The sequence below is a fragment of the Telmatherina bonti genome (genome assembly GCF_933228915.1).
Source record: "Telmatherina bonti genome assembly, chromosome: 21".
NCBI classification, from domain to species: Eukaryota; Metazoa; Chordata; class Actinopteri; order Atheriniformes; family Telmatherinidae; genus Telmatherina; species Telmatherina bonti.
This window is the reverse complement of record NC_136630.1, coordinates 10,652,244-10,674,714: the sequence shown is the minus strand read 5'-3', so window position 1 is coordinate 10,674,714 and position 22,471 is coordinate 10,652,244. Positions and strand designations below refer to the sequence as shown.

Here is a 22,471-nt window from a genome sequence, read left to right as displayed (position 1 = left end):
AAGGTAACAAAACCACCCGATCTGGGATCTGGCCCCACATTTTTCACATATTTTCCATGCTGAGTCGATTACCACGTCTAATCGTTGTTGTCTCTGAGCAGATGATTGTTATGCTGCACCCACATGCAGCTTGGCTGCTTAACATACCAATATGACAAATATAACATTTTATATCTGGTTGCAGGAATACATTGACATAAGTTTATTCTCATATATTTAATTATATACTTTTAAATTGCTTACTGTTGTTTCTGTGCATGTGTGTGTATTTATAAAAACATTCTGCAGCTGAATTTGAGGATTTTCTGCAAGTCTTCCTTCATTTAAATATTTGCCAGAATTTCTAAGGGTCTTTGAAAACTATATGATTACATTTAAATATTTTTATTACACACATATGGACAATGTTGACAAAGTCTTTTACTGTTTACTTTATCTCTTGAGATTATTTGCATGTGAATATGGTTGTTTTGATATTATAGGTCCTGCAGTTTGGTCCCTTAACACCTACATTTATTGACAATTACATTTTTTTTAAAAAAACAAAAAAACAAGAGAAATATCTGGGAAAAAAATAGCAGAAATGAAAAGAATTAAAGATGCTGGTGCTGAATAAATACCCCCAAACTGTAAAAAGCTGTTTGTCTGAGAAATGCTGGTACTTTCACAGAGTTTCTTCTCACACACTAATTTACTAATCTCAAACACAAATTCAGTGCTAGTGATAATGTATGGCAGGTATGATGTTTTATAGGTATATACAAAATCCAACTATTCAGCTCTAAATCAAAGTGATGAACAAAGTGCTATTTTAACCTGATTAATTACACCGTGTTTTAAAAAAGGGAGTGGGGCACTTTGAGAACAGGTGGTGCTTAAGTGCGTCAAAATGGTCATTTTGGAGCTCTTGCCAGAACTGTCTGTATTAAAGCCTCTTTACTTTTGTTCTCCTTCCCTTTGTCAGAGTTGGCCTTGGCAGATATGTTAACTATAATCTGATAGATGTTTAGACTCAGAGCTGCATCATATTAAATAATCTTTTTAGGCAAGTCTGAAACAGCTTCAATCTGTGGCAGGTCCCTTCTTCATTCATTATTATAAATACTCGTATGGACACATCTCAATAAATCGCACAATTTTTCCTTTTGCTACAACGCCAAACGTATTTAGAGATCTTGTTGTTGCAGCGACATACTCTTCTAATTAAAGACATCAAAATTTCCAGCAGATGCCTTAAATAGACACAAAGGTCAAAGGTTAACTGGTCAATATTAATACAATTTATGCCGGTGAAGATGAATATCTCAAATGAAGTACACAATAACTGTCAAGTTATCTTAATAAAAACAGAAATATTTCTAACATTTAAAGGTCAGGATTAGCTTTGCAAAGATTTTATATGAAAATATTTTTAATCCTATAGTAACTGCAGTAATAAAAGGTATTTAAGGCAAATTTCCATCCAGACAGCGGATTATAAGATTTATAGTAAAACTGAAATGACAACACACAGACAGCATGTTCTCTTTCAAACCTGTTTTTTTATTTGATAATACTGAATATTTTGTCCTTCGCCGGGACTTACACAAAGCATCACACACATGCACAGTCCTCTATTCACACAAAGTACCCATTTCTCATTTCTCTACACCTCCTCAAAAAGGACTAATCGCTCTCACTCTCACGTTACTCCAGCGCAAGAGGACCCTCGTAATAAGACGGCTAAAAACATTGTTGGACAAAGACAGTGAAAACACACACGCACAAAAATAAATCATGACAGGTATAATAACACTGAAAAATACAAAGTAAAGGAAACTGGAGAGAGCTTACTTTTAAATTATGCCTCTAATACTCGATCATATATATTTTTTTTTTTAGTTAACGTAGCTTGAGGTGTATAAAACAGCACTGTAAACTTCGATTGAGTAACTTGCTTTCTAGTACAGCGATAAAGCTTTCATTTATTAAAGACGAGTCAAAGCTAACATTAAGCACGTAAAGACCGTATTACTTGTGAAATGGACCATCTGCGAGAAAATCATGAAACTGCTGCTTGCATTTACAATCAACAGATAATACAAAGACACTGAAATATCCCAAAAGCTCCTCTTGTTTCTCTTTCACACAAAAAATCTGCAAAAAGATCCTTTATTCTCGAACCTCTCACACATCCACGGTTTTCTTTTATTTATTTTTTTTAAAGTTTCACTACATATTATTATTTTATGTTTGATGATGAATATAGCAAGAATCAGCTTGTGTTTGTGAATGCGGATCACCAAAAGCACTCAAAGTAGACAAAATCTGCACCTGAGGTGGATCTGTCGGTCTGCGCGGGCGATAACTTTCACATCAGAGTGTTCAGGTTCTTGTCTTTACTGAAACTCATCCTCAAAAAGTGCAAATCTAGTTCTAATGCAGTAAATAATAATTATCAAGTAACAACAAAAGTATATGCATAGGTACTGTACAGCTACATAACAAGGAAATGATTTAAAGGATAAAGAAGTAAGAAGCGATGTTCGGGGAAGAGGATCTGTTTTACCTCGTGAGCAGGTTTTAATTTAGGCTGCTCACCCTCGCAAGGCCTAGACTGGTCCAGCGAGACCTCTGATGGCCACAGGCTTCATTTAAAATCACTACGAAAAAGAATTTCACTGAAAGAAAGCAGGAAACATTATCCTCCATGCAAGATGAATTGTGTTCTTTTTGTGTGGTCTGATGTCACCTGCGGCTAAGGTCACATAAGGAAGTGAAACTTTTCAGAGGGACGATCGTTTAAAATGAAAAAAGAGAAAAGAAGAAAAAAAGGCAACTTCAAAATTTACTTTGGAATAAAATGGAGAATGAGGTAATGAAAGTAAAAACATGTTGGATAAGGAATGGTTGAGGGACTGATTGATGGATGGCAGAGCTGTTTGTGGGGAAGGAAATGCTCTGTCTCACCCAGAATTTACATCCTCCTGACGCCAGCCTCAGAAGGAAGTTACATCATCATGATGCTTTTGGATGTTTTTACAAGACATTTTGTGTCTGAAAATAACCTTTGAGCCTCAACAAGAAGCTGAAGGTTGCTTTCAGACCAGCAGGTAATTTTGGTCACATAAGCATTGCCTTTTTTTTTTTTTTTAAAAGATATTAAAATCACTTTGTCTGATAGTGAACACATAACTCGTCAATTAAGTCATTTACATTTATCTCTGTGCAGCGGGGAGTCATGTATGCTGTGGGACTAAGGGTCCTCGGTGTCCAGAAACTCTTTCTTGGGTGGAGCAACGCCGCGGTACCAGGAGCAGGAGCCATCTGCCCGCTTGACACAGGCGTAGTGGTTAGCCTGGCGTCCGTGCACCTGCTTCTCGATCATCAGGTCCGTCCACAGACATTCCTCGGGAGCGGAGATCTCACAGGGCAGAGAGGGGCAGCGCACAATCTGCAGAACAAAAACACACAAAGTTCACTAAGGAGTGTCAGTACTTCCTACATAATCAGTTCTCATTTTCACAAGATGAAGCAGTGATTCAAGAAAAACAACATGTGATCCGGGGTCACTGTATCTCACTGATACCAGGCTGGTTGTTGGCTTTATGTAGTATTCAGACGGTAAACTGAGATTGGCTTCTATCTAACAAAGAAGACAACAGAACTGGAGGAACTTTGTAAAGAGAGACTGTGTGAATGCAATCAAGGAAAGTCTGCAGAAATGGGGGCAAACGTACCATAAAAATGTTTTTAAAAAATGTAAAGAAATTATTTGTTGTAGCTTTTCACAATAACACTACCTGTATTTTTCTAATCTGTGCATTGGATCTTAGGAGGAACTCCTCTCTAAACTAAACATATCTGGTGTTTTGGGGTCACCTGAGATTAGTTTTCTATTCTTAAAGTTTAACTATCAGTTTGGCAAATGCTAATGGTTTCACAGTATAAAAACCACAAACGCTCTTGGGAAATACATATTTGGCAGGAATTTAACCCTTTGAGATTGTTACCTTATAAACACTGAAATATCGTCCCACAACCTCTTCTCGTCTTCTCTACTCGTGTTTGTTGTTTACATTTATGTTGGGATGTTCAGCTCAGTTTGAATGTTAATGTGTTTTACTGGGAGTTAAATACAAACTAGATAACTGACTGGATAAATTTACATAAAAAAAACTTCTTCCAAAATGAAGCAAATAATTTAGTTTGATTAAACTTGTCTCTGTGTTTTAGTGTGGTGTCATTAAGTGCTTGGAACAGCAATATGTTTTAGAAGTACAGAGTTTTTTGTTATTGGTTAAATAAGTCAAAAGAGTCAATTTATGCCTCATTTTACATTAATAGTAAGGAAAGGTAAGAGTCAAGTCTCTGAACTGGCAACATTAGTGACCCACTGTGGGCCGAAACACTGTGGGTTGAACCACTGTGGGTCCCTGAGCAAACCTTTAGCTCCCAACTGCTCCTTGGCAGCTTGGATGGATATAATATGTAAAAACTATTTTCAAATTATGATTACAAAGTACACTTTTATAATTACTGTCATTATCATTATTATTTGCTGCACAGTGGAATAGTGGTTAGCACTGTGGTCTCACAGCAAAAAGGTCACTGATTCGATCCTCAGCTGGGCCTTTCTGTGTGGAGTTTGCATGTTCTCCCCGTGTATGTGTGGGTTCAACTCCGGATACTCTGGCTTCCTCCACTGTCCAAAGACATGCCTGTTAGGTTAATTGGTAACTCCAAATTGCCCATAGGAGTGAATGTGAGTGGTTGCTTGTCTCTGTGTGGCCCTGCAATAGACTGGCGAACTGTCCAGGGTGTACCCTGCCTTTCGCCTAGAGACTGCTGGGATAGGCTCAAGCTTCCCCATGACCCTTCATCTGTATCAGCGGTTAGGATAATGGATGGATTACTATTATTATTATTATTATTATTATTATTATTATTATTATTATTGTTATTATTATTATAGTTTATGCATGTTTTCCAGTGGCATGTTAGGCAATACATCCACTAGAAGAAGTTGCATAATTCAATTTTGTGCTCGGTTCCAAGCAATAGCAACGGTGGAGGAGACTATGGTAATGCATATTCTCAGAAAGAGAAATAAAGTTGTGTTTGTAGTTTGATACACATTCACTCAGCCTTTGTTTAAAAAGTTTTTGTCTTGAGCTTATCTGTGCAACAATGTGAATACCTCCCAAACAGCTGTGAAAGATGAAGTCCCTGAGTCCTGACCGACAGCAGCAAAGGTTTGATAAGCGTGACTGACAGCTGAACTGATGGAGATAAATGGTCACAGCAACTTCTTATTTACAGTCTATAAAGCAAAATGAAGAGTAGGCTTGCTCCAAATGCAATCCACAAACAGTTTGATAATGTGTTTACTGAAGTTATACAAATACTGTTGAATAAAATCAACCACACTCAGCAACTTTCAGTCCCTAAAACACAACTGATGTTTGCTCAAGGCTGGTCTTATTTGGTGTCTGGATTTATTTTGCAGGATTTAAACAGCTGCTGTCCTCCAGGAAATAAACCTAACATACGCAGATGGCCTTCTGCTGCCTTACCTTGCAGTCACAGCCCATCTGGTAGCGCTGGCTGAGGCTCTTCTTCTGGGTGGTGCTCAAGGAGTCCCAGGGCATGATATAATCACACAGGGTCACATGCATGCGCCCTCCAGACTCGGCCTTGCCTGGAAAAGATCAAGCAGCAATGTGTGGTTTTAAAATGACAGATTTGGCAGAAAACACAGACAAAACAAAACATAACATCCCACACGCATAAATAGAAATGTTCCTTCTGGAAAAACAGCCGATAACAGATTCAAGGGTACATATGATCAAATCTGTTACTTCTCTGACTGATAGCTGCAGGCATCCACATGGACACCTTGTCCTTGTGAAACGCTCGAATCTACGTCACATACGAGGTGCACCAGTCAAAACAAGGTAATATTTCAAGCTGAGTTTACAGATCTCCTGAGGCTGCATGCCATCCTCTTCACCACTATCTGTCTGCAGAGCAACTCTCAACATGTTGAGGTCTTTAATGTGTCGTTCCAGACAGGACTGACTCACATCCTTACTAAAACTCCTCCAACGGTTGACTCTTCAACCTAAAGAGAAGACCGATCATTTTAAAAGATGCGCTGCTCAGCAGAAAGTTAACTTTCTTTCCCACCGCTCAAGTCTGCAAGAGGAAACGCTGGCTTCAGCAAGTTCCTCCTCTTACAACTCATGTAATTAGGGGCGAGTGCCTGTGGGTGCATCTCTGTCTGTGATGGAGAAACCAGAGCTAGAATGACATCATGATCTCGAGTTTCCTCTTCCCGCCATGCTCGATTTAATCTGAAGCCTGCGCAACTTTAATTCACAACATGCAAACATTAAAGGCGTTATTAAACATTTTGGTACATTTTATTCTGATTGGTTTGTTTAATATGAGCCGAGACGGCAACTTAGGAATGCCCAGAAACTTCACTTTGTCATAAAGTGAGAAATTTCTGCCAGAACAATTTAAAGTTATATTTTATACCCAGGAGAACACAAAACAACATGCCAGATGTTTAATGAGTTTTATCATTTTGTGGAAAAATTTAGCTCAGTTTGAATTTAATGGCAGCAACATCCAAAAAAAAAAAAAAAAAAAAAAAAAAAGTTGGAACAGGGGCAACAAAAGCTGGAAAAGTTAATTGGCAGACATAAAAAATACAATTGGAAGAGCATTGGACAACCAATTCGGTTAACTGGTTACAAGATGGGTGGGTAAAAAAGGAGCATCTCAGAGAGGCAGAGTCTCTCAGATCTAAGGATGGGCAAAGGTTCACCGATCTGGTACAAGCTGTGTCTCCTAAAATATGGCACAATTTCAGAAAAACTATCCTCAAAACAAAATAATTTTGAGAACAACAAGGAGATCCCATCCTCTACAGATTCAGAGAATCAGGAGGAATATCTGTGAGATAACAATAAGGCCAAAGGTAAAAACTTGTGATCTTCAGGGTCTGCCGATGGCACTACATTAAAAACAGGTATGAGTCTCTAATCCCTATAGGCATGCAGGAACACTTCCAGCACCGACTGAACATAAATCATGTGTAAAAGTGGATTATAAGCCAAACCAATCAGAGCAGATTGGGTTTTTGCCTCTCCAGTCTATGTTGAAGGAAAAATGTGAATATACAAACTAAAACTACACAAACAAAGTTCTTGCATTCAAATTGGGACTTTATGCTCATAATTCAGATAGTTTAGTGACTTGTTTTTACTGCTGCTGCATTTTATTGCTATAAAAAACAGCGTGTTTGTGGGATGATTCACACTAGAGGGCTGCATTGTGATTGGGATCTGATGCAAATGTTGTAGGAGTGGGTGCCAATGGTCAGAAATTAAGCAGGAGCAGTATGTTTGTTGCTAAGGCCTTCTATGCAAGACAAAATCTGAAATGTTTCTTTAGAAGGTTTAGCGGGACAAAACGTAAAGATGCTCTATTGGGCCTATTTTATCATTTGGAATTGTTAACTCAGAATATCTAGAAAGCCTTAAGGAGATTTGTGCAAAATGAGGTGGGTTTTTTTGAGTTTTCAAATAGAATCATCTACCTAAGTGACTGAAAAAGTGAACTTGCAGTCAGTCAAGAGTGACTCTGCAGATATGGGAATCGCTGTTACAACCACAAGGGAAGCTTTTTACTTTAAATCAGTGATGCTAATTTTAAAAATAATGTTTTTTTGTGAAGGACGCCGTTATGAGGATGCGAAACAGCTTCTCAAGCATAAAATGTCTCAGTAGCTCTAGTGTACAGACATTGTCCCTCCCCGTCTCCACCGGGTTTAGTCAGCAACGTATCATTACTCATAATAACATAAACAGTTACTCCTCCAATGTGCCCGCCGGTCTTTATCCACTCTCACGCTGGCCTGCCCAGCTGTGTACACCCACATGTCTATATCTTGTTATCTGTTTAAGAATTCCTGTTGCTTTCTTATCTTCCCATCTGTCTGCATTTCTATTCTTTGTGTTCTTCTGTTTAGTTTCAGTTGTTGCCACAAAACTGAAAGCAGACGCAATACTTGTTCTCAATACAAAGGGGTGTGAAATGGACACAGTGTGTGTTTCAGATGAAAGATTTTGCTTTTAAATTGGCATTTCTGATTAGTTTTTGTAGTACTTTCTTTAGGCATTAAAAGCTCTAAATTCTGTCTATATTCTCAGGACTGGAGCAACTGTTTTCAATATTAATTTCTCCCCTCATCATTTTGATGATATCTTATTTTCTTTTGTGAGGGATAGTGATGAAATATGTTAATTTCTAATAAAAATTGTTGCATACAAACCTGAGATCAAGTACTCCTTTTTGCCAGTGGCATCCAGAGTAACACCGCAGACAGCAGACACTGGAGCAGTGAAGACCGCATCGATGTCCTGGTTAGGCCCCTTAAACATCTAAAATGTCACATTGAAAGAGTCGACATCTCAGCATAAAACCTTAAAAAACAAACAAACAAACAAAGAAAACCAAGCAGTTGGAGAATTTCCTCACCTTGATTTGTTTGACATCATACTGGATCCTCTTGATGGGGTTTCCATAGATATCGTTCCCAGAATCCACCTCTCTCTCTCCCACCACCTTTGCTCGAATCACTGGTGAAAGTTTAATAATAAATAGGATTCAAATGATGGGAAATATTCACATTTAAAAAAGTTTAAAACAGCATTTTTTTCTACTTCTGGCTAACTAAAAGTATAAACATAAATATTTCTTCATGTCATTTAATTTTCTTTTTTGTTTATTGACACACTGCATATTAATAAACGTACAATATGCTGTCATAAATATGTCATATTTAGAAAGATGCTATTTTTCATCTGTAGTCCCACAAGAAGGAAAAAAACACATGGAAATATAATTGACAAAACCACAACAGAACTACATTATGTACAGTAAAATAAAGAAAATGATCATTAAAATAAAACATCTACAAAAGTGCTAGTACTCAAGGTTCAATGTGCATATACTCAAAGTGTGTACAGTGCCTATCATAAAGTGCCGTTGTAAATATATATGAATTAGCACTTAAAAAGAAGTTTAATGATCCCAGCTGATTACAATCCAATCAGAAACTTCCAAGTTACACAAACAGTGCTGAAGATGTTTGTTAGGAAAAACTAAAACACTGAAGCAAGGAAAAGGTATGGATTGATTTTATCCCACTGGACTTTGCTATTATGGTGTATGTCAACCAATGTGGTGAGAAAGTTAAATACAGTACTTTTCTTCACGAGAGAAATTACGAGTTATTGACAAGGAGGCAGAAATATCTTTTACATGACGCCATGCCTGCAAGCTGGTTCAGGCAGCTCAAGCTGCGTCCCATGTGATCTGCCCCCAAATGTTTTTTTAATGCTGGATATCAGAAATACACATCCTATCTGAGAAGTCTGTTTAAGCTGCACACTTCCTTCCTTGCTGTTTGCGTCATGTGTGTGGCCATAACAGCTGCTGCAATGAACACCGGGCCCCTCTGCCACTCCTGCATCCACCTTATGGCCTCCAGGCAAAACAACTATTTTCAGTATTGAATATTTTGTTTAATTGATGTAAAAACATGTAACTGCTCCTGTGTTGCCATGATTAGCACCTCTGTGCAAATCCAGCCATCTGAAGGATTTGTTCATATCTTTATCTTTTTATTATTATGAATATTGTTATTGTAAAGCCCTTTATGGTTTTTATCTGTACAAAGTTGCAACAAAAATAGAATTTCCTTCCTTTCTTCATGTCAACCACTTGACGTCAGAAGTAGAAAAGTTCCATTTCCCCATTTAGCTGAAAACGAGAGAAATGTTTGTTTGAGTGGGTGACTAAAACTGCAAGCTGTATTCTCTCTACAGTAATAATGTGCTTCATAGGTGGAGAGTCATTAATGTCAGAACTGATGTTCTGTAGGAGAGCGTGGAGTAGAGTCAGGCGATTCACTCTATTCTCTAAAATCAGCTTTGATGAACTGAAGTGTGAAGACTTGGCTGAAAAAGGAAATGAAATTAAATGAAAAAAAAGAAAAATATTTACAAGAAATAAAAATAAAATATTTAGATATATTATATTTTCATTATTGATAAAAAAATAAATAAAAAAATAAAAATATTTACAAGATAAAATAAAAAAACAAACAAAAAAAAAAACAGAAAAACATCTTCTACTACAATCCTCCTCTGTTTCTGTTTGTATATTTTCAATAGAAAGAACAAAACCAGCAGCAGGTCAAGTAGCTTGAACAAGGAGATTTGTAATATTTAGTACAAACAAAGAGATCAGATGAAGGACACCTCTGCTTCCAGCCTGTACTCATCAGCTCACGATAGGATCTGAGAACACTTTTCATGTGGCCTCACGCCTCCTGTCAAGACTAACATGAAGTGACTAAGCTTACAACTAATAACACACACAAAAGAAGAAGAAAACTCATGATGCTCAGACAGACAAGACTGAGCAGGCAGAGAGTTATTATTTTGGTTAAAATTTCAACATGTTTCAATTCTGTTGAAAATGTGTGTTGTTCACCAAGTTCAGTTCCCAAGAAAGTAGAATCAGGTTTAGATCTATCAGGACTTAAAACTAAGATTAGCAAATTCTCACATTGGAAAAAAATGATTATTAAGTTACTGAGTGATCTTTTTAATGACCCATCAGCCATCCAAGCATCTTTAAGGGAACATGCCAACCCTCTATTTCCTTTTGATCTGTATGGATGAAAGGTTTGGAGACGGGGTCAGGTAGGGGCAGCATTTGGGCAAAGAGTGGCACATGTATCTCAGACTGTTTTTTTTTTTTAAGTGTAGATTTTAGGAAGTAACTCATGATTACAACTTTAAAAAAGAAAAATTTAGGCAAACAGTCCATCCATTTTCCTCATCAGCCTTTTACTCAGGCAGTCCATGCAATGTACTGCTTCCATTACTGCTGTAAAAAAAAAAAACATTTATAAATAATCAATGAGGAAAAATTTCTTTGAGCTGAATCATAAGTTTTATTTATGTATCAGTGTCATTTAACATCATTTAATTTTGAACAGTCATTACATGTGTGTCACGGGAAGGTGGTGGTGGTGGTGGACGCAAACACAGAGAACGAAAGCAGAATGCTGTGGAGGTTCTGGAACCATTTTATTTAACTAAGGTAGAGGACTAAACTCCAGCACGAAAAGCAAAGACAATGAACCAGCAACTCAAGACCAAAACTGAGGGGTATAAATACACAGAACACAACAAGACAACTGAATGAACCCAGGTGAACTAAACACAGACAAAGGCAAAACAGGAACAAACTACAAAATGGAAACCAGAACTAATAACACAGCAAAACATTACCTCATGACAAGGTGGAAGTTTTATGACTTTTACATCCTTTTCATAAAATGTAAATAGTTTGGACATAAATCTTCCCATCCTCACAGGAAGCTGGCAAAATGATGCTGTATGAAAGCTGCATCATTCACGAGAACATGGTGCCGCTGATGTTTAACACCGCATGCAAGTACATTATATGCTGCATTCACTTGCACTTAGGAATCTGATGTTTAACTAGGAAAAGGTAAGTTTAAACTCAATATTTGTTTCAATTTAATAGTCTTTTCCTGGAATGACACCTTGGAGCCAGTTCAATTTTTTTTAGCAGGCTATACCCCCTCCCCCAGGCCAATCACCACCTTTTGGAGTGCAATAAAATTTTTATATGTTTTTTTTTTATTTTTTTTATTTTTTTACATGTTTTAATTAATAATATCGCCATAGTAATTCTTAAACATACACATTATGACGTTGGGGAACTTATGCACTAAACATTTTAACATAACCTGCTTTGTTGCTCTTTAAATGTGAGATATATATATATATATATATATATATATATATATATATATATATATATATATATATATATATATATATATATATATATATATATAAACTGAATTTATGTTACAGAGACAGAAACATTAAGAAAACAATCATGCAGACAAGAAGTGCTTCCATACTCTTACTATCCACTTTATTTCACTGCTTTTAATGAAAAACTGAGTGCAACTAACACATCATTCACTGACTCATCACTTAGTCCTCTGATTCTCATCTCAGGCTAATGACAGAGTCAAGATGACCACCTCAGCTGCCTGAAGTTTCTTGTATAAATCACAACAATAAACTTTAGCATCTACTGAGTAAAAACCCACCGACTTCTTGAGGGCTTAAACACAAACCTTCTAAGCATGACCAGGAAACCACCGCTGTTTAAAAATGAAGTTGTTAGAATATATCTTGAAAGCTGATATACAAAGAACCACTTGGCTAGAGGTGTTTCTCACTGTGTGTGTGTGTGTGTGTGTGTGTGTGTGTATTTTAATGGCCGGACTGACTTCAAGCTTCAGCTATGCTTAAGGCATTTATTCAGAATGGAAAATATGAGCAATACAGAGGGGGGGGGGAGCAGGAATGGAGGACAGGCACACACATATAAACACACATACAGATGGACGCTCTTGCTCTTACACTCTTGGGTTCAGTTTATGGCTTGGAGGAGACACAAATATGGGGGTTCATGGCTCCCAGAGTTAATAACTTCTCTGGTTCTCCAGCGCCTTCCTTATTTCTTATGGCTATTGCAGCTTTAATGCCATTCTGTAGACCTGACTGTTTCATCTATATAATATCAATGAACAGCAAAAAAAATGCAAGACAAATAAAATTTGTAAAACAACACACACATAATCTTTTTACCTGAAATACTGGTGAATTCTGGTTTAAAGATTACAGCAAAAATAAAATTCATGTCTTAATTAAAGAACTTTTGTGTAAAGTTGTACTTTTATGCCTTTTTTTGTCTGATTGCTTCATCTGATGTACATGATGTTAGCGGGTTCACGCTGAAACCAACCGGACTGACACATTCATACTGACATGAAGGGTGTCTCGTTTTTGCACAGAAATGTTAACTAAACAACTTTATTCTTTTTGGTTTTCTCTTTTTCCATCGTCAACAACGTGACTATTCTGGATCCCTCTCGTTCCACGCTGTTAATGCAGTTATTAACAGGTTTTGCACAAATTGGATCTGATTAACTCTGCCAGCTACATAGGGAGATAAAAAACAGAGCAACAGAAACAGCAAAGCTGCCACTACACTCCATACAAACAGCTTATTAGAGACTAATTCCAGCGCAACTACATTTAGAGGGTATTAGTTCAATTTTTTTTTTTTTTAATCTAATCTAATTCCAATTTCTGATGTGGTTACATCTTTTTCTGTCAATGAAAGACCATTATACAGATGTCAAAAGCTTGTCCTTAGGAAAAATTCAGCTTCAACTATATGTTTTTATTAAAATGGACATTTGTAAAAGCTTTCCCAGGCGCCAGGCTGCAGCACAGAGCGGTTTCTCCAAACAAAACACAAATGAAGATGCGCATGCAAGTGCTGTAAAACTTTAATCACAATCAAGATTAATGGAGGTAAACTGGAAACTCAACACTTGTCAGTTTTGCATGTTATTTAAGGCCAGACACTATTAAGACTTGACAATGAAGAAAAAGTGAAGAATTTATAAGTGGAAATAAATGCCCTGAGATATTGCCTTGATCTTGTCTTCTCACAGCGAACAATGTTACGATATTGTCTGTAGAAGGGTGCCTTAAGGTTTGGGTGTAGCTTGCTGACTAATGTACCGTGGTCAGAAACTTTGACTTACTTATGAATAGTTAATGTCTGTCCAACAGCATGCAGCATTCATAGCACTCACAATTCAGAAGACCAGAAAGGAAACCTTACAAATTTGTTAAAAGCTGCTCAGAAGTGTTTTTTTTCCCTCTTGCACAACATAGCTTTAGAAATTTCAAAGCAGTTCAAACGAGACCAACACATTTGAATTTTACATGGCAGACAGTTGTGTACTTTGTCACTACACTCTGAGCTGCTACTACAGCTCACAACGTATTCAGAGGTTAACATCTGAATTAATGTGAAAAAAATCCACAAAATGTATGACATCTTTAAAGCTGGTGTAATTCTAAAAAGGTAAAGTGCCCTTTTCTTGGCATTGTCAGGTTTAGCTAATATCTCAGGAAGCCATCTGATTTTCTAAACGGAGAGCTCTCTGATCGCTGTCTGCAAGAGTGTTTTACACAATAAAAAAAAAAAAAAGCTTTACGCATACATCAAGCAGTTTCTGAGGGTTATATCTCCTGACAAAGGCCTTCCACGCTTGTGAAAAGTCTGTGGGTGGTTGTGATCCTGATGTTTGTGTCACTGTTTATGACTTTGAACCAACAGGATCTGTTGAATCTCTGCATCTCCAGTCATTTTTACACCTTTTCAAGACAGAAAAGTAAAACATTCAAATTTTGTGGATTGATTTATTTAGCTTTTTTTGTGTTTTTCTGATCTTTTTTGTGCAAGAAAACAAATCCATCTTTATGGAAATCTTTGAGAAAAAGCTGTCCATCCATCCATTCAATACATAACACAGAACAGCAGCTCGTTCCCTTCTATAAAGCCCAGCTGTCACTCACTTTGGAGCAACTAAAACACCTTGTTTTATAGCTTTAGAACAGGATTTCCACTTGAAAACACGTTATTCTTGCTTTTCCATCTTTTTATGGTGCTCCAAAGAGGCACAAAATGAATCAGTAATGTAGGTTAAAGGGAAAGTTCTGCATGAGAAATTAACCTGAGGGAGAAATCAGGTACATAAATGTGTAATTTACTAAAAGGCCCAATTTGTTTGATTCTGAGCTATTAAAATATATTAAAAAGGATATAAAAGATTTAGAAAACTTCCAGGCAAAAACAGAACTGCCGATCTTAAAAGTAATTTTAATCACTGATAAATTATAAGCACACTCTCAAAGTTTACCTCCACATTGATGCTTATGCAAATGTGCAGCAGCAGCAGCCAGAGTACACACACATAAACACATACGCAGCAGTATACCTGGCTGGCACTGTGTCCTGCATTCCATCCAGTTTTTCCGCTCTCATTTCCTGACCTCATTCTGAGCCGCAAACTAATGAACAAAGAATCAGCAGCAGGACTCGGCACTGAAAGGAAATTGCCCTGTTTTTCACAATAGATGACTACTATGGGAGCTCATCTGTCTACCTATGTGCTGCAGACATGTTTACTTCTCAGTCACCCTCTGTAATATAAAGCCAGAGCGGATCATCCTGTGCAGTCTAAACAGCACGTTGCAGAGGCGGCAGACTACACAACGTGATGCTAAAACAGCACAACCACCGGGGGCCTCCAGGCAGTCGAGTTCTGCAGCAGAATGATCCCAAAGTCGTCTGATCAGCAGCAGTCAGTCAGCAGCCAGGAGCCCCCTCCACAAACCACCAGCTGACCCACATTTCGGCTGCTCCCCAACTCTCCCGACCAGTATGATGCTTAATGACTTATACATGCATATCAGTTGCACTACGCAATGTTTTCCATGCAAACCCCATATGAACACATGCACCACATCCTAAGTGCCCTCACCCCCCATTTCAATCCACAGCATGACAATTCAGTTCTTTTTTCATACTCCAGTGACCACCAAATCATCCCTGACTTCTGTGGTGTGGTTTGTTCAATTCCAGACGTATGTGGGCCTTCTGTTTTAACCTGTCATTTGAACAGAGACAAACCGCCCACAAACACAATTTAACCAACTTTCTGAATCTCTGGAAGCATCTGTACCAAAGCCTGAAAGTTCTGGTTTTCCCTGTGAGGTAGTTGTGATGCAGTTAGTGGCTGTCAGTGTGGCAGAGGATCACACAAGCAGCGTTTTATCATTAAACTATAATTTTGTGCACATTTGCTCATTTGATTTCTCAGAACTAGCTCAGCAAAAGGTTAATTGTGACATTTGTTACTTGTGTTGCATCTTACAGTTACTTTGATTATTGAGGGATCAGATAAAAAAAAGGAACTACAAAGTTGTATTTACAAAATGCATCATACAACAAAGGTGTTGAAAAATAGAGCAATTCTCCACATAATTGTCATGAAAAATATGCAGAGGGGGAAGATTCTTTAAATGTTAATGAATTTGCAGGAATTTGCTTCTTATAAAAACACAATTTTCCAACATTTTCTTAAGATTACTTGTAATCACCTTTGTGGACGAATCATATGATAAGTGGAGAAAATAATCAAATGTACAAATCTGAAACAGAAAGAAGAATCCTCATTTTATGCAATTTGATCATTGTGATCTAAAGAATTTTTTTTGCAGAATTTTTATCACTTAATTAATGTTTTTAGTTGTTTTATTAACCAGCATTCAGTTAAAGAGACAGTATTCAGGGAATGATGGTTTTTTGGGGAATGTGGGTGGGTGTGGGGGGGTTCTTTGCTTTATGTCCTAGTGTGTGTGTGTGTGTGTGTGTGTGAGTGTGTGGAAAGAGCTTGTGTCTATTATTTTTAAATGCCTTTTTATCCACTGTTTGTTTTAATCCTTATGACTTGATTTTATCTTATAAAGCACTTTGTGTTGCCCGTGGCATGAAAATTGCTCAAGAAATAAAGTTTGATTTAATTTGATTTGATTAAGCAAATTAACTTGAAAGATTAGGGTGAAAGCTTATCAATATGTTTTGATGCACATACTGTAATCTCACAAGGACACAGCATCGTGTTTACAGCGTAAGAGGTATCTAAACATAAGACTCACAAGAACTTTCCAACCAAAACCCATCAACCAGAGGAGCCATACAGAAGTAGGCAACAATGAGGAGTAAGAGAAAGTATGACAGACATTTTTTGTGCTCCCCTAATTTAATCATAAAACCTTTAAATTTGTTGGTCAGTCAAAACAACAGTCTTAAAAAAAAAAAAAAAAAAAAAAAAAAAACCTAACTGCTCAGCTAAGCTTAGAGGCTAAAACCAGAGATGTTTTTGCTTTTACCAATTACCTGATTTCACTCCAACTGTAGCCATTTAAAGACTGAGAAAGCAAGCCGTAAACCACTGATATATTACCATTTTATGTGTAATACAGCAGTAAAAGTGTTGATAAACTGTTGCCTAGTTACATCAGTTTTTATTAGTCGAGCTTCTATTTTTAGCTCTGTTGTTGTTCTCCATCGCGTCTGCCTTATAGCTGCTAACTATTCTGCCTAATTGTTAACGGCTGTATGATGCTCATAACAGTTTAGTGAGAGCAGAGAGTGAATCAAATCAAATCAAAATAAGGGGAAAACAGCAGAGGTGAAATATGCTATAGTGGTTTGCAGGATCAGGGGGAGCCACAGTGTCGGGAGATGATGGTCTCTGCAAGTGGCCCTAACAAATTCATTCCAACAACAATTACTTAAAATTGCAGGTTTATTTTTCAGTCAACAGGCTGTAATTTAAAGAACCACAAGCTGTCAATAGTTTATCTAAAATGTACAATTATTTAGGTTAAAAAATTGGTGCATATACTGGTTGAGATGAAGTTACCTGGTATGCTCTACTTTTAATCACTGATTAGATCAAGCAGTTCTCAAAAAACACAAAACCTATTTTTCAGGTTATTTCCACTCTGGCAGGAACACTGATGCGACGTCATAGCCAGCTGGCATTTTTATTTCTATTTTTTTTCAGATGTATGTAAGACTAAATATGAAATAAACCCTGGAATTGACAGTAATTCCTTCTCCTCTGTCTGGACACTGCATTGGAATAAGTGGGTATAGATAATGACTGGCTGGGGTGGCTGGATGGATGGTTGGATAGATGGATGGGGTGGTTGGATGGATGGATGGATGAATGGATGGATCTTTCAGCAGTGTTATAATAGTTTTTTTGTTTAAGCGCGAGAGTGGTGCTGCAATCGATTTTAAGCTGTGCGTGAACTAAGCGATCTTTCAGATTTCCACGGCAGGAACCTCGGACTGAACGGTGGTCCAGTGCAGACGGCCTGATATCAGCCGTGCTAGGAAGACAGTGATTCTAAAGTTACCCAAACCTTTGGAGAGAGATCTGCGCTACAAAACATCAACTAGCAAATCATTGTCAGTGTTTTATTTTAATTCCTCCATCCCAATTACTGAACATCAAAACTCTGTTTAGTTTCAGTCATATGGTATTAAAAGATCTTTGTGTTTGTAAACACAACATTCAAACTTAATTATTCATGTTGGCTTTTATAAATTTAGAAAATATCGCAGATGCAAGTGAGCACCAGAATAAATGAGAAAAGACCATTTTGACACTGAAAGCTGTTACAATGCTAGCCACAAAACAAAAACAACAACAAAAAACAACAGATTATCTATTAAAATGTAAAACTTTAAAAGATTTTTTAGCAAATACATCTGAAGCAGCCCTGCAATGGACTGGTGAGCTGTCCAGGGTGTACCCTGCCTGTCGCCCAAAGCCAGCTGGGATAGGCTCCAGCTTCCCCGCGATCCTGAATATGCGGTTCGGAAAATGAATGAATGAATGAATGAATGACTGAATGAATGAATGAACATCTGAAGCAAACTTCCTGGTTTTACTTTCTATGTAGGCAGCTGACTGCTGTGAGGAAAGCAGTTCACAGATTAGTGTACCCAAACTGCTTCGCACTTTTCACCTCAGTGAAAACCATTAGCATAAAGTAGAAGTAATCTTAGTACTCTTAAAAAAAAAAAAAAAAAAAAATTCTCTCTCTCTCTCTCTCTCTCTCTCTCTCTCTCTCTCTCTCGAGAGAGAGAGAGAGAGAGAGAGAGAGAGAGAGAGAGAGAGATCTTTTTTTTTTTTTTAGCAGAAACCAAAGCTTAAAAAAAAAAAAAAAAAAAAAAAAAAAAAGATCTCAGAGAGAGAGAGAGAGATTTTTTTTTTTTTTTTTTTTTTTTTTTTTTTAAGCTTTGGTTTCTGCTAAATCTCCAATGTGTGATTTAGTGACATCTAGTGGCATAAACTACTTATTGCAAGAAACTAAATCCCTTCCTTTTACAATGACGCAGCAAACAAAGATTTCTGGAGGGCCAGTTTTTGTTTTTTTCCCTTCTAGGCTACTTCTGGCACAAAGAGTGAAGCAAATTGCTTGGGACATTTATAGAAATAATGCACTCATGCTCATGTAATAAAAATGCTATTCTTATCCGGCACTAATAGAAAAGCACTTTTTAAGATTATACAGCAGATATAATTTACTGAACAGGTAAAAAAAAAAAAAAGGAACTTTAATGAGTACATTTAATGAAGTAAAGAAATACTTCCATACATGGAGTTGTGCACATGTACTTTGTCTACTGCGGCCCCTAATAGACAGCAGGGTGACTCTGGTCTTCCAGACTGAGGAGGCTGTGACCAGGCAGGCCAGTGGGGAAGTTCCCCACTGTGGGCAGCAGATGTATTTGAAAAGAGGATGTTGATGTCTCTACATGTATACTACTGGTGTGATTGAGTAGTGGGTGCATGACACTGCGTGACTCTTCTGGCTTGTGGTCTGACTTGAGGCATTGCTTTGCATGAAAAACAGAAGATGACACATGCGGCATAAACCAACAGAATGTGATCCCGATCCACCACAACAAATCTCAATCACCAGACCGCAATGTCACTTTGTTGTTGCATATATGCACATTTCAACCAGCTCTTTCCTGAACTTTTGCTCTTTACAAAACTCATTCCTCCACACCTCATTGTCTGGTGTGTATCATGTGGATGTTTCTGGTGGGTTTTCAGAGGAGGCTGATCCACCCTACAATCAAAACCCAGCAATGACACCAGCCATTGTTGCGGTTTGGCAGTCTGGCTGCCACATTAACAAGCACTTCCCATCTGACAAAACCTTTTCTGACTCATTCCCTTTAAAAGCAACATTAGCACACCTAGACACCTCTCCTGTGAGGTATCAGTCTTTAAAAGATGCCAGCTCAGCGAGACATTGAGACACCTGAAAATAGAGTTGATTTGCAATAATAAATGACAGAGAAGCACACACTTGTGTGTGTGTATGTGTGTGTATAAGTGGCTGGAGTCAAGGAGAAGTTGGAGCCACAATAGCATGGTCTTTAAATCTTTCATTCTCAAGGATACCGTGCATATTTTAACTTGCGCTGCAATTTTTATTGCTTTTTCCTTTAAAACACGCCCTGGACTGACAGCCAGATGTCCTGAGCAGCTAGTGCGCGTGAGCCGTCTATGCATGGCAGCAAGCCTTCAATAGTTGTCTATATGGGCTCGTGAAAGTGTGTGTGAGGGTGTGTGTCCCTGTGCTGCACCGAAGCAAAGTTGGGAAAACCCCAGAAACATTCCTATAATTCCTTGCAGCACCACCCTGCACAGGAAGAAACTGGACAGGAATGGAATTTAAAAAAAAAAAAAATTCTTTTTAAATGGAGGAAAGCTTGTGGTGTGACATATTTTGTGGTTAAGATTCAACCCCCCCCCCCCCCCCCATCCCCTTCTCTCTTAATACTCTCTCCATCCCTTGTCCCTTCTCTTCTCTGGTGCCACGTTGCCCCGGAAAAACCAGGCGATGCTGCTTCGTCCTGGAGCGGCTGAGGATGAAGCTTATGTTGCCATGATGGTCCCAGACTTCTTCCTTTAACTTATCCTGACTCACACTGACACAGAACACACACCTTACAGGGATTTGATTAAAGGATGAGGAATATGTGACATGTGACATACATTACATACCTTACTCTTGTAGTGTTACTAAAATTATTATGATGGAGTCTATCCTTCAGAACATCTGGACGTGGTTGTGTTTGCTCTTGCAAAGAATGACCCATATTGACTTAACATACTGTGTGTCCCCCCCCCTCATTATTATAATGCCTCATTATTACTAGTATCTGGTTGGCAGTATTTCAGTTTATGACAGTGAAATCTGTCTGTGTCTGCAAGTGTGCACCCAGAACGCAGTGCAAACTGTCTTATCTATGGCCTTGGCCCTTGTGAAGCAACCCCTCCACCACCACCCCAAACTGGTTTTCCAGCAGTTTCCATCAGCTTCTGTGAGCCCTTCCAGCCGATTTATAGGCGTGCTGGGAGGCAGTGAAGCTCCAGTCAGCTGCTGCTACAAAAGGACTGGGGTAAACAATAACAACAACAGTCCCCAGGGTGCTCCACTCACCTACGTCCGCGTTGCAGAACGCCTGTTGCGGATGTACCGGAGCGCAGCTGCACGCCTCCACGAGCTCATCCGCCCGCCACAGGACCAGCAGCGCGAGCGTGCAGAGTATGCCGTGGACGGAAAACGGCATTTTGGAAAAACGCTGGTGTTTATGTTCTGTAAACCTCTTCGTTGCTGTTTGTGCTGCGCAGATGCGTCGCTGTGTAGATGGCACAGCGGCAGCGTCCTTCCTCCGCCTTTTTCCACCGACACACACGTCAACAACAGCCGGAGTGCGTGCCCGCGTCGCTCCGTATTACGGTCACGCGGTGTTATTGCAGCCCTTCAGAGGCGTCCTTAACGTTGTCACTGTATGTCTGTCTGTCTGGACTGTTTTTAATTTCAGGGATTCATGGGTTTTTTATAAAGCTGTCCGCGCGACTCCTCCCCCTGCCATGTGACGGTTGAACCGGCAGAGGGCGCTGCGTCTCGCGCTTGCTGGCCACAAGGCCGAGCTCTGCTGCCTCATCTGGAGGCCAAAAGGTCCCTGATGCCGAACAATCAGTTTGATCTCGGTGGAAGAAGCACCATCATTTTATATTTTACACAAAAACATCATAAATAAACTTTCAAGAGTAATATCTTTGGTTCGATAAGATCTCTTGTTTGGAAATACAAATGGATGTGTTTTTATAATGATGGCCCATTTTATCACTTGGATAAACATGTATAATAGAATTGTATCTTATCACCATATATGTAGAACAACTTCAGAAAGCCAGCAATGCAAAAATGATCCTATTAGGTGGCTGAGCTTATGTTTTTGCCTGTGTTTATCTGTCCATTACCAATTTTATGCAAAAATTACTGGACGGATTTTTATGATTTTTTATTTTTCTGAGTATGGTACTTGGTCTACTTCAGGGATGTCAAGCTTCGGTCCTCAAGGACCACAATCCTACAGGTTTTCCATGTATCCCTGCTCCAACACATCTTACTCAAACTAGTGAGTCATCGTGCAGAACTTCATTGGATGCTGGATCCATTTAATCAAAGGCCAGGTGTGTTGGAACAGGGATGCATTGAAAACCCGCAGGATAGGCGGCTCTTGAGGACCGACTTTGGACATTTCTGATCTACTTTGATTCCAGTAAACTTTGGAAGATATACGGATCTCCATCTGGATCCAGGAAGTTTTGAAAAAAATCTTAACATTGCGAGATAAAGCCATTTCCAATTCACAATAAATGCCCAGGGCGCTTGGCTTGGCAAAAAATGCTGGAAAAGTTCCCAACAGGTTTTAGATAATATATTTAATCTGTATCCTGGCTAAATTCTGGATACTATGATCCAGAACATGAATAATTTCAAGATCTTCGGCATTTTTATTTTATCACTGCAAAAGAAGAAATAAG

The 22,471-nt window shown here is 38.4% G+C and overlaps 1 protein-coding gene across 1 annotated transcript; it reads right to left on the bottom strand.

The window, feature by feature from the left end:
- Positions 1–1,521: 1,521 nt before the first annotated feature.
- On the bottom strand, positions 1,522–21,474 carry timp2a (TIMP metallopeptidase inhibitor 2a). Its single transcript, XM_079260407.1, has 5 exons — positions 21,078–21,474; positions 8,530–8,630; positions 8,324–8,432; positions 5,556–5,680; positions 1,522–3,433 (listed from the first exon to the last, which is right to left on the bottom strand). Exons 1-5 carry the CDS (start codon positions 21,205–21,207, stop codon positions 3,236–3,238), a joined length of 663 nt encoding a protein of 220 aa, XP_079116533.1. The 5' UTR covers positions 21,208–21,474; the 3' UTR covers positions 1,522–3,235.
- Positions 21,475–22,471: the final 997 nt, after the last annotated feature.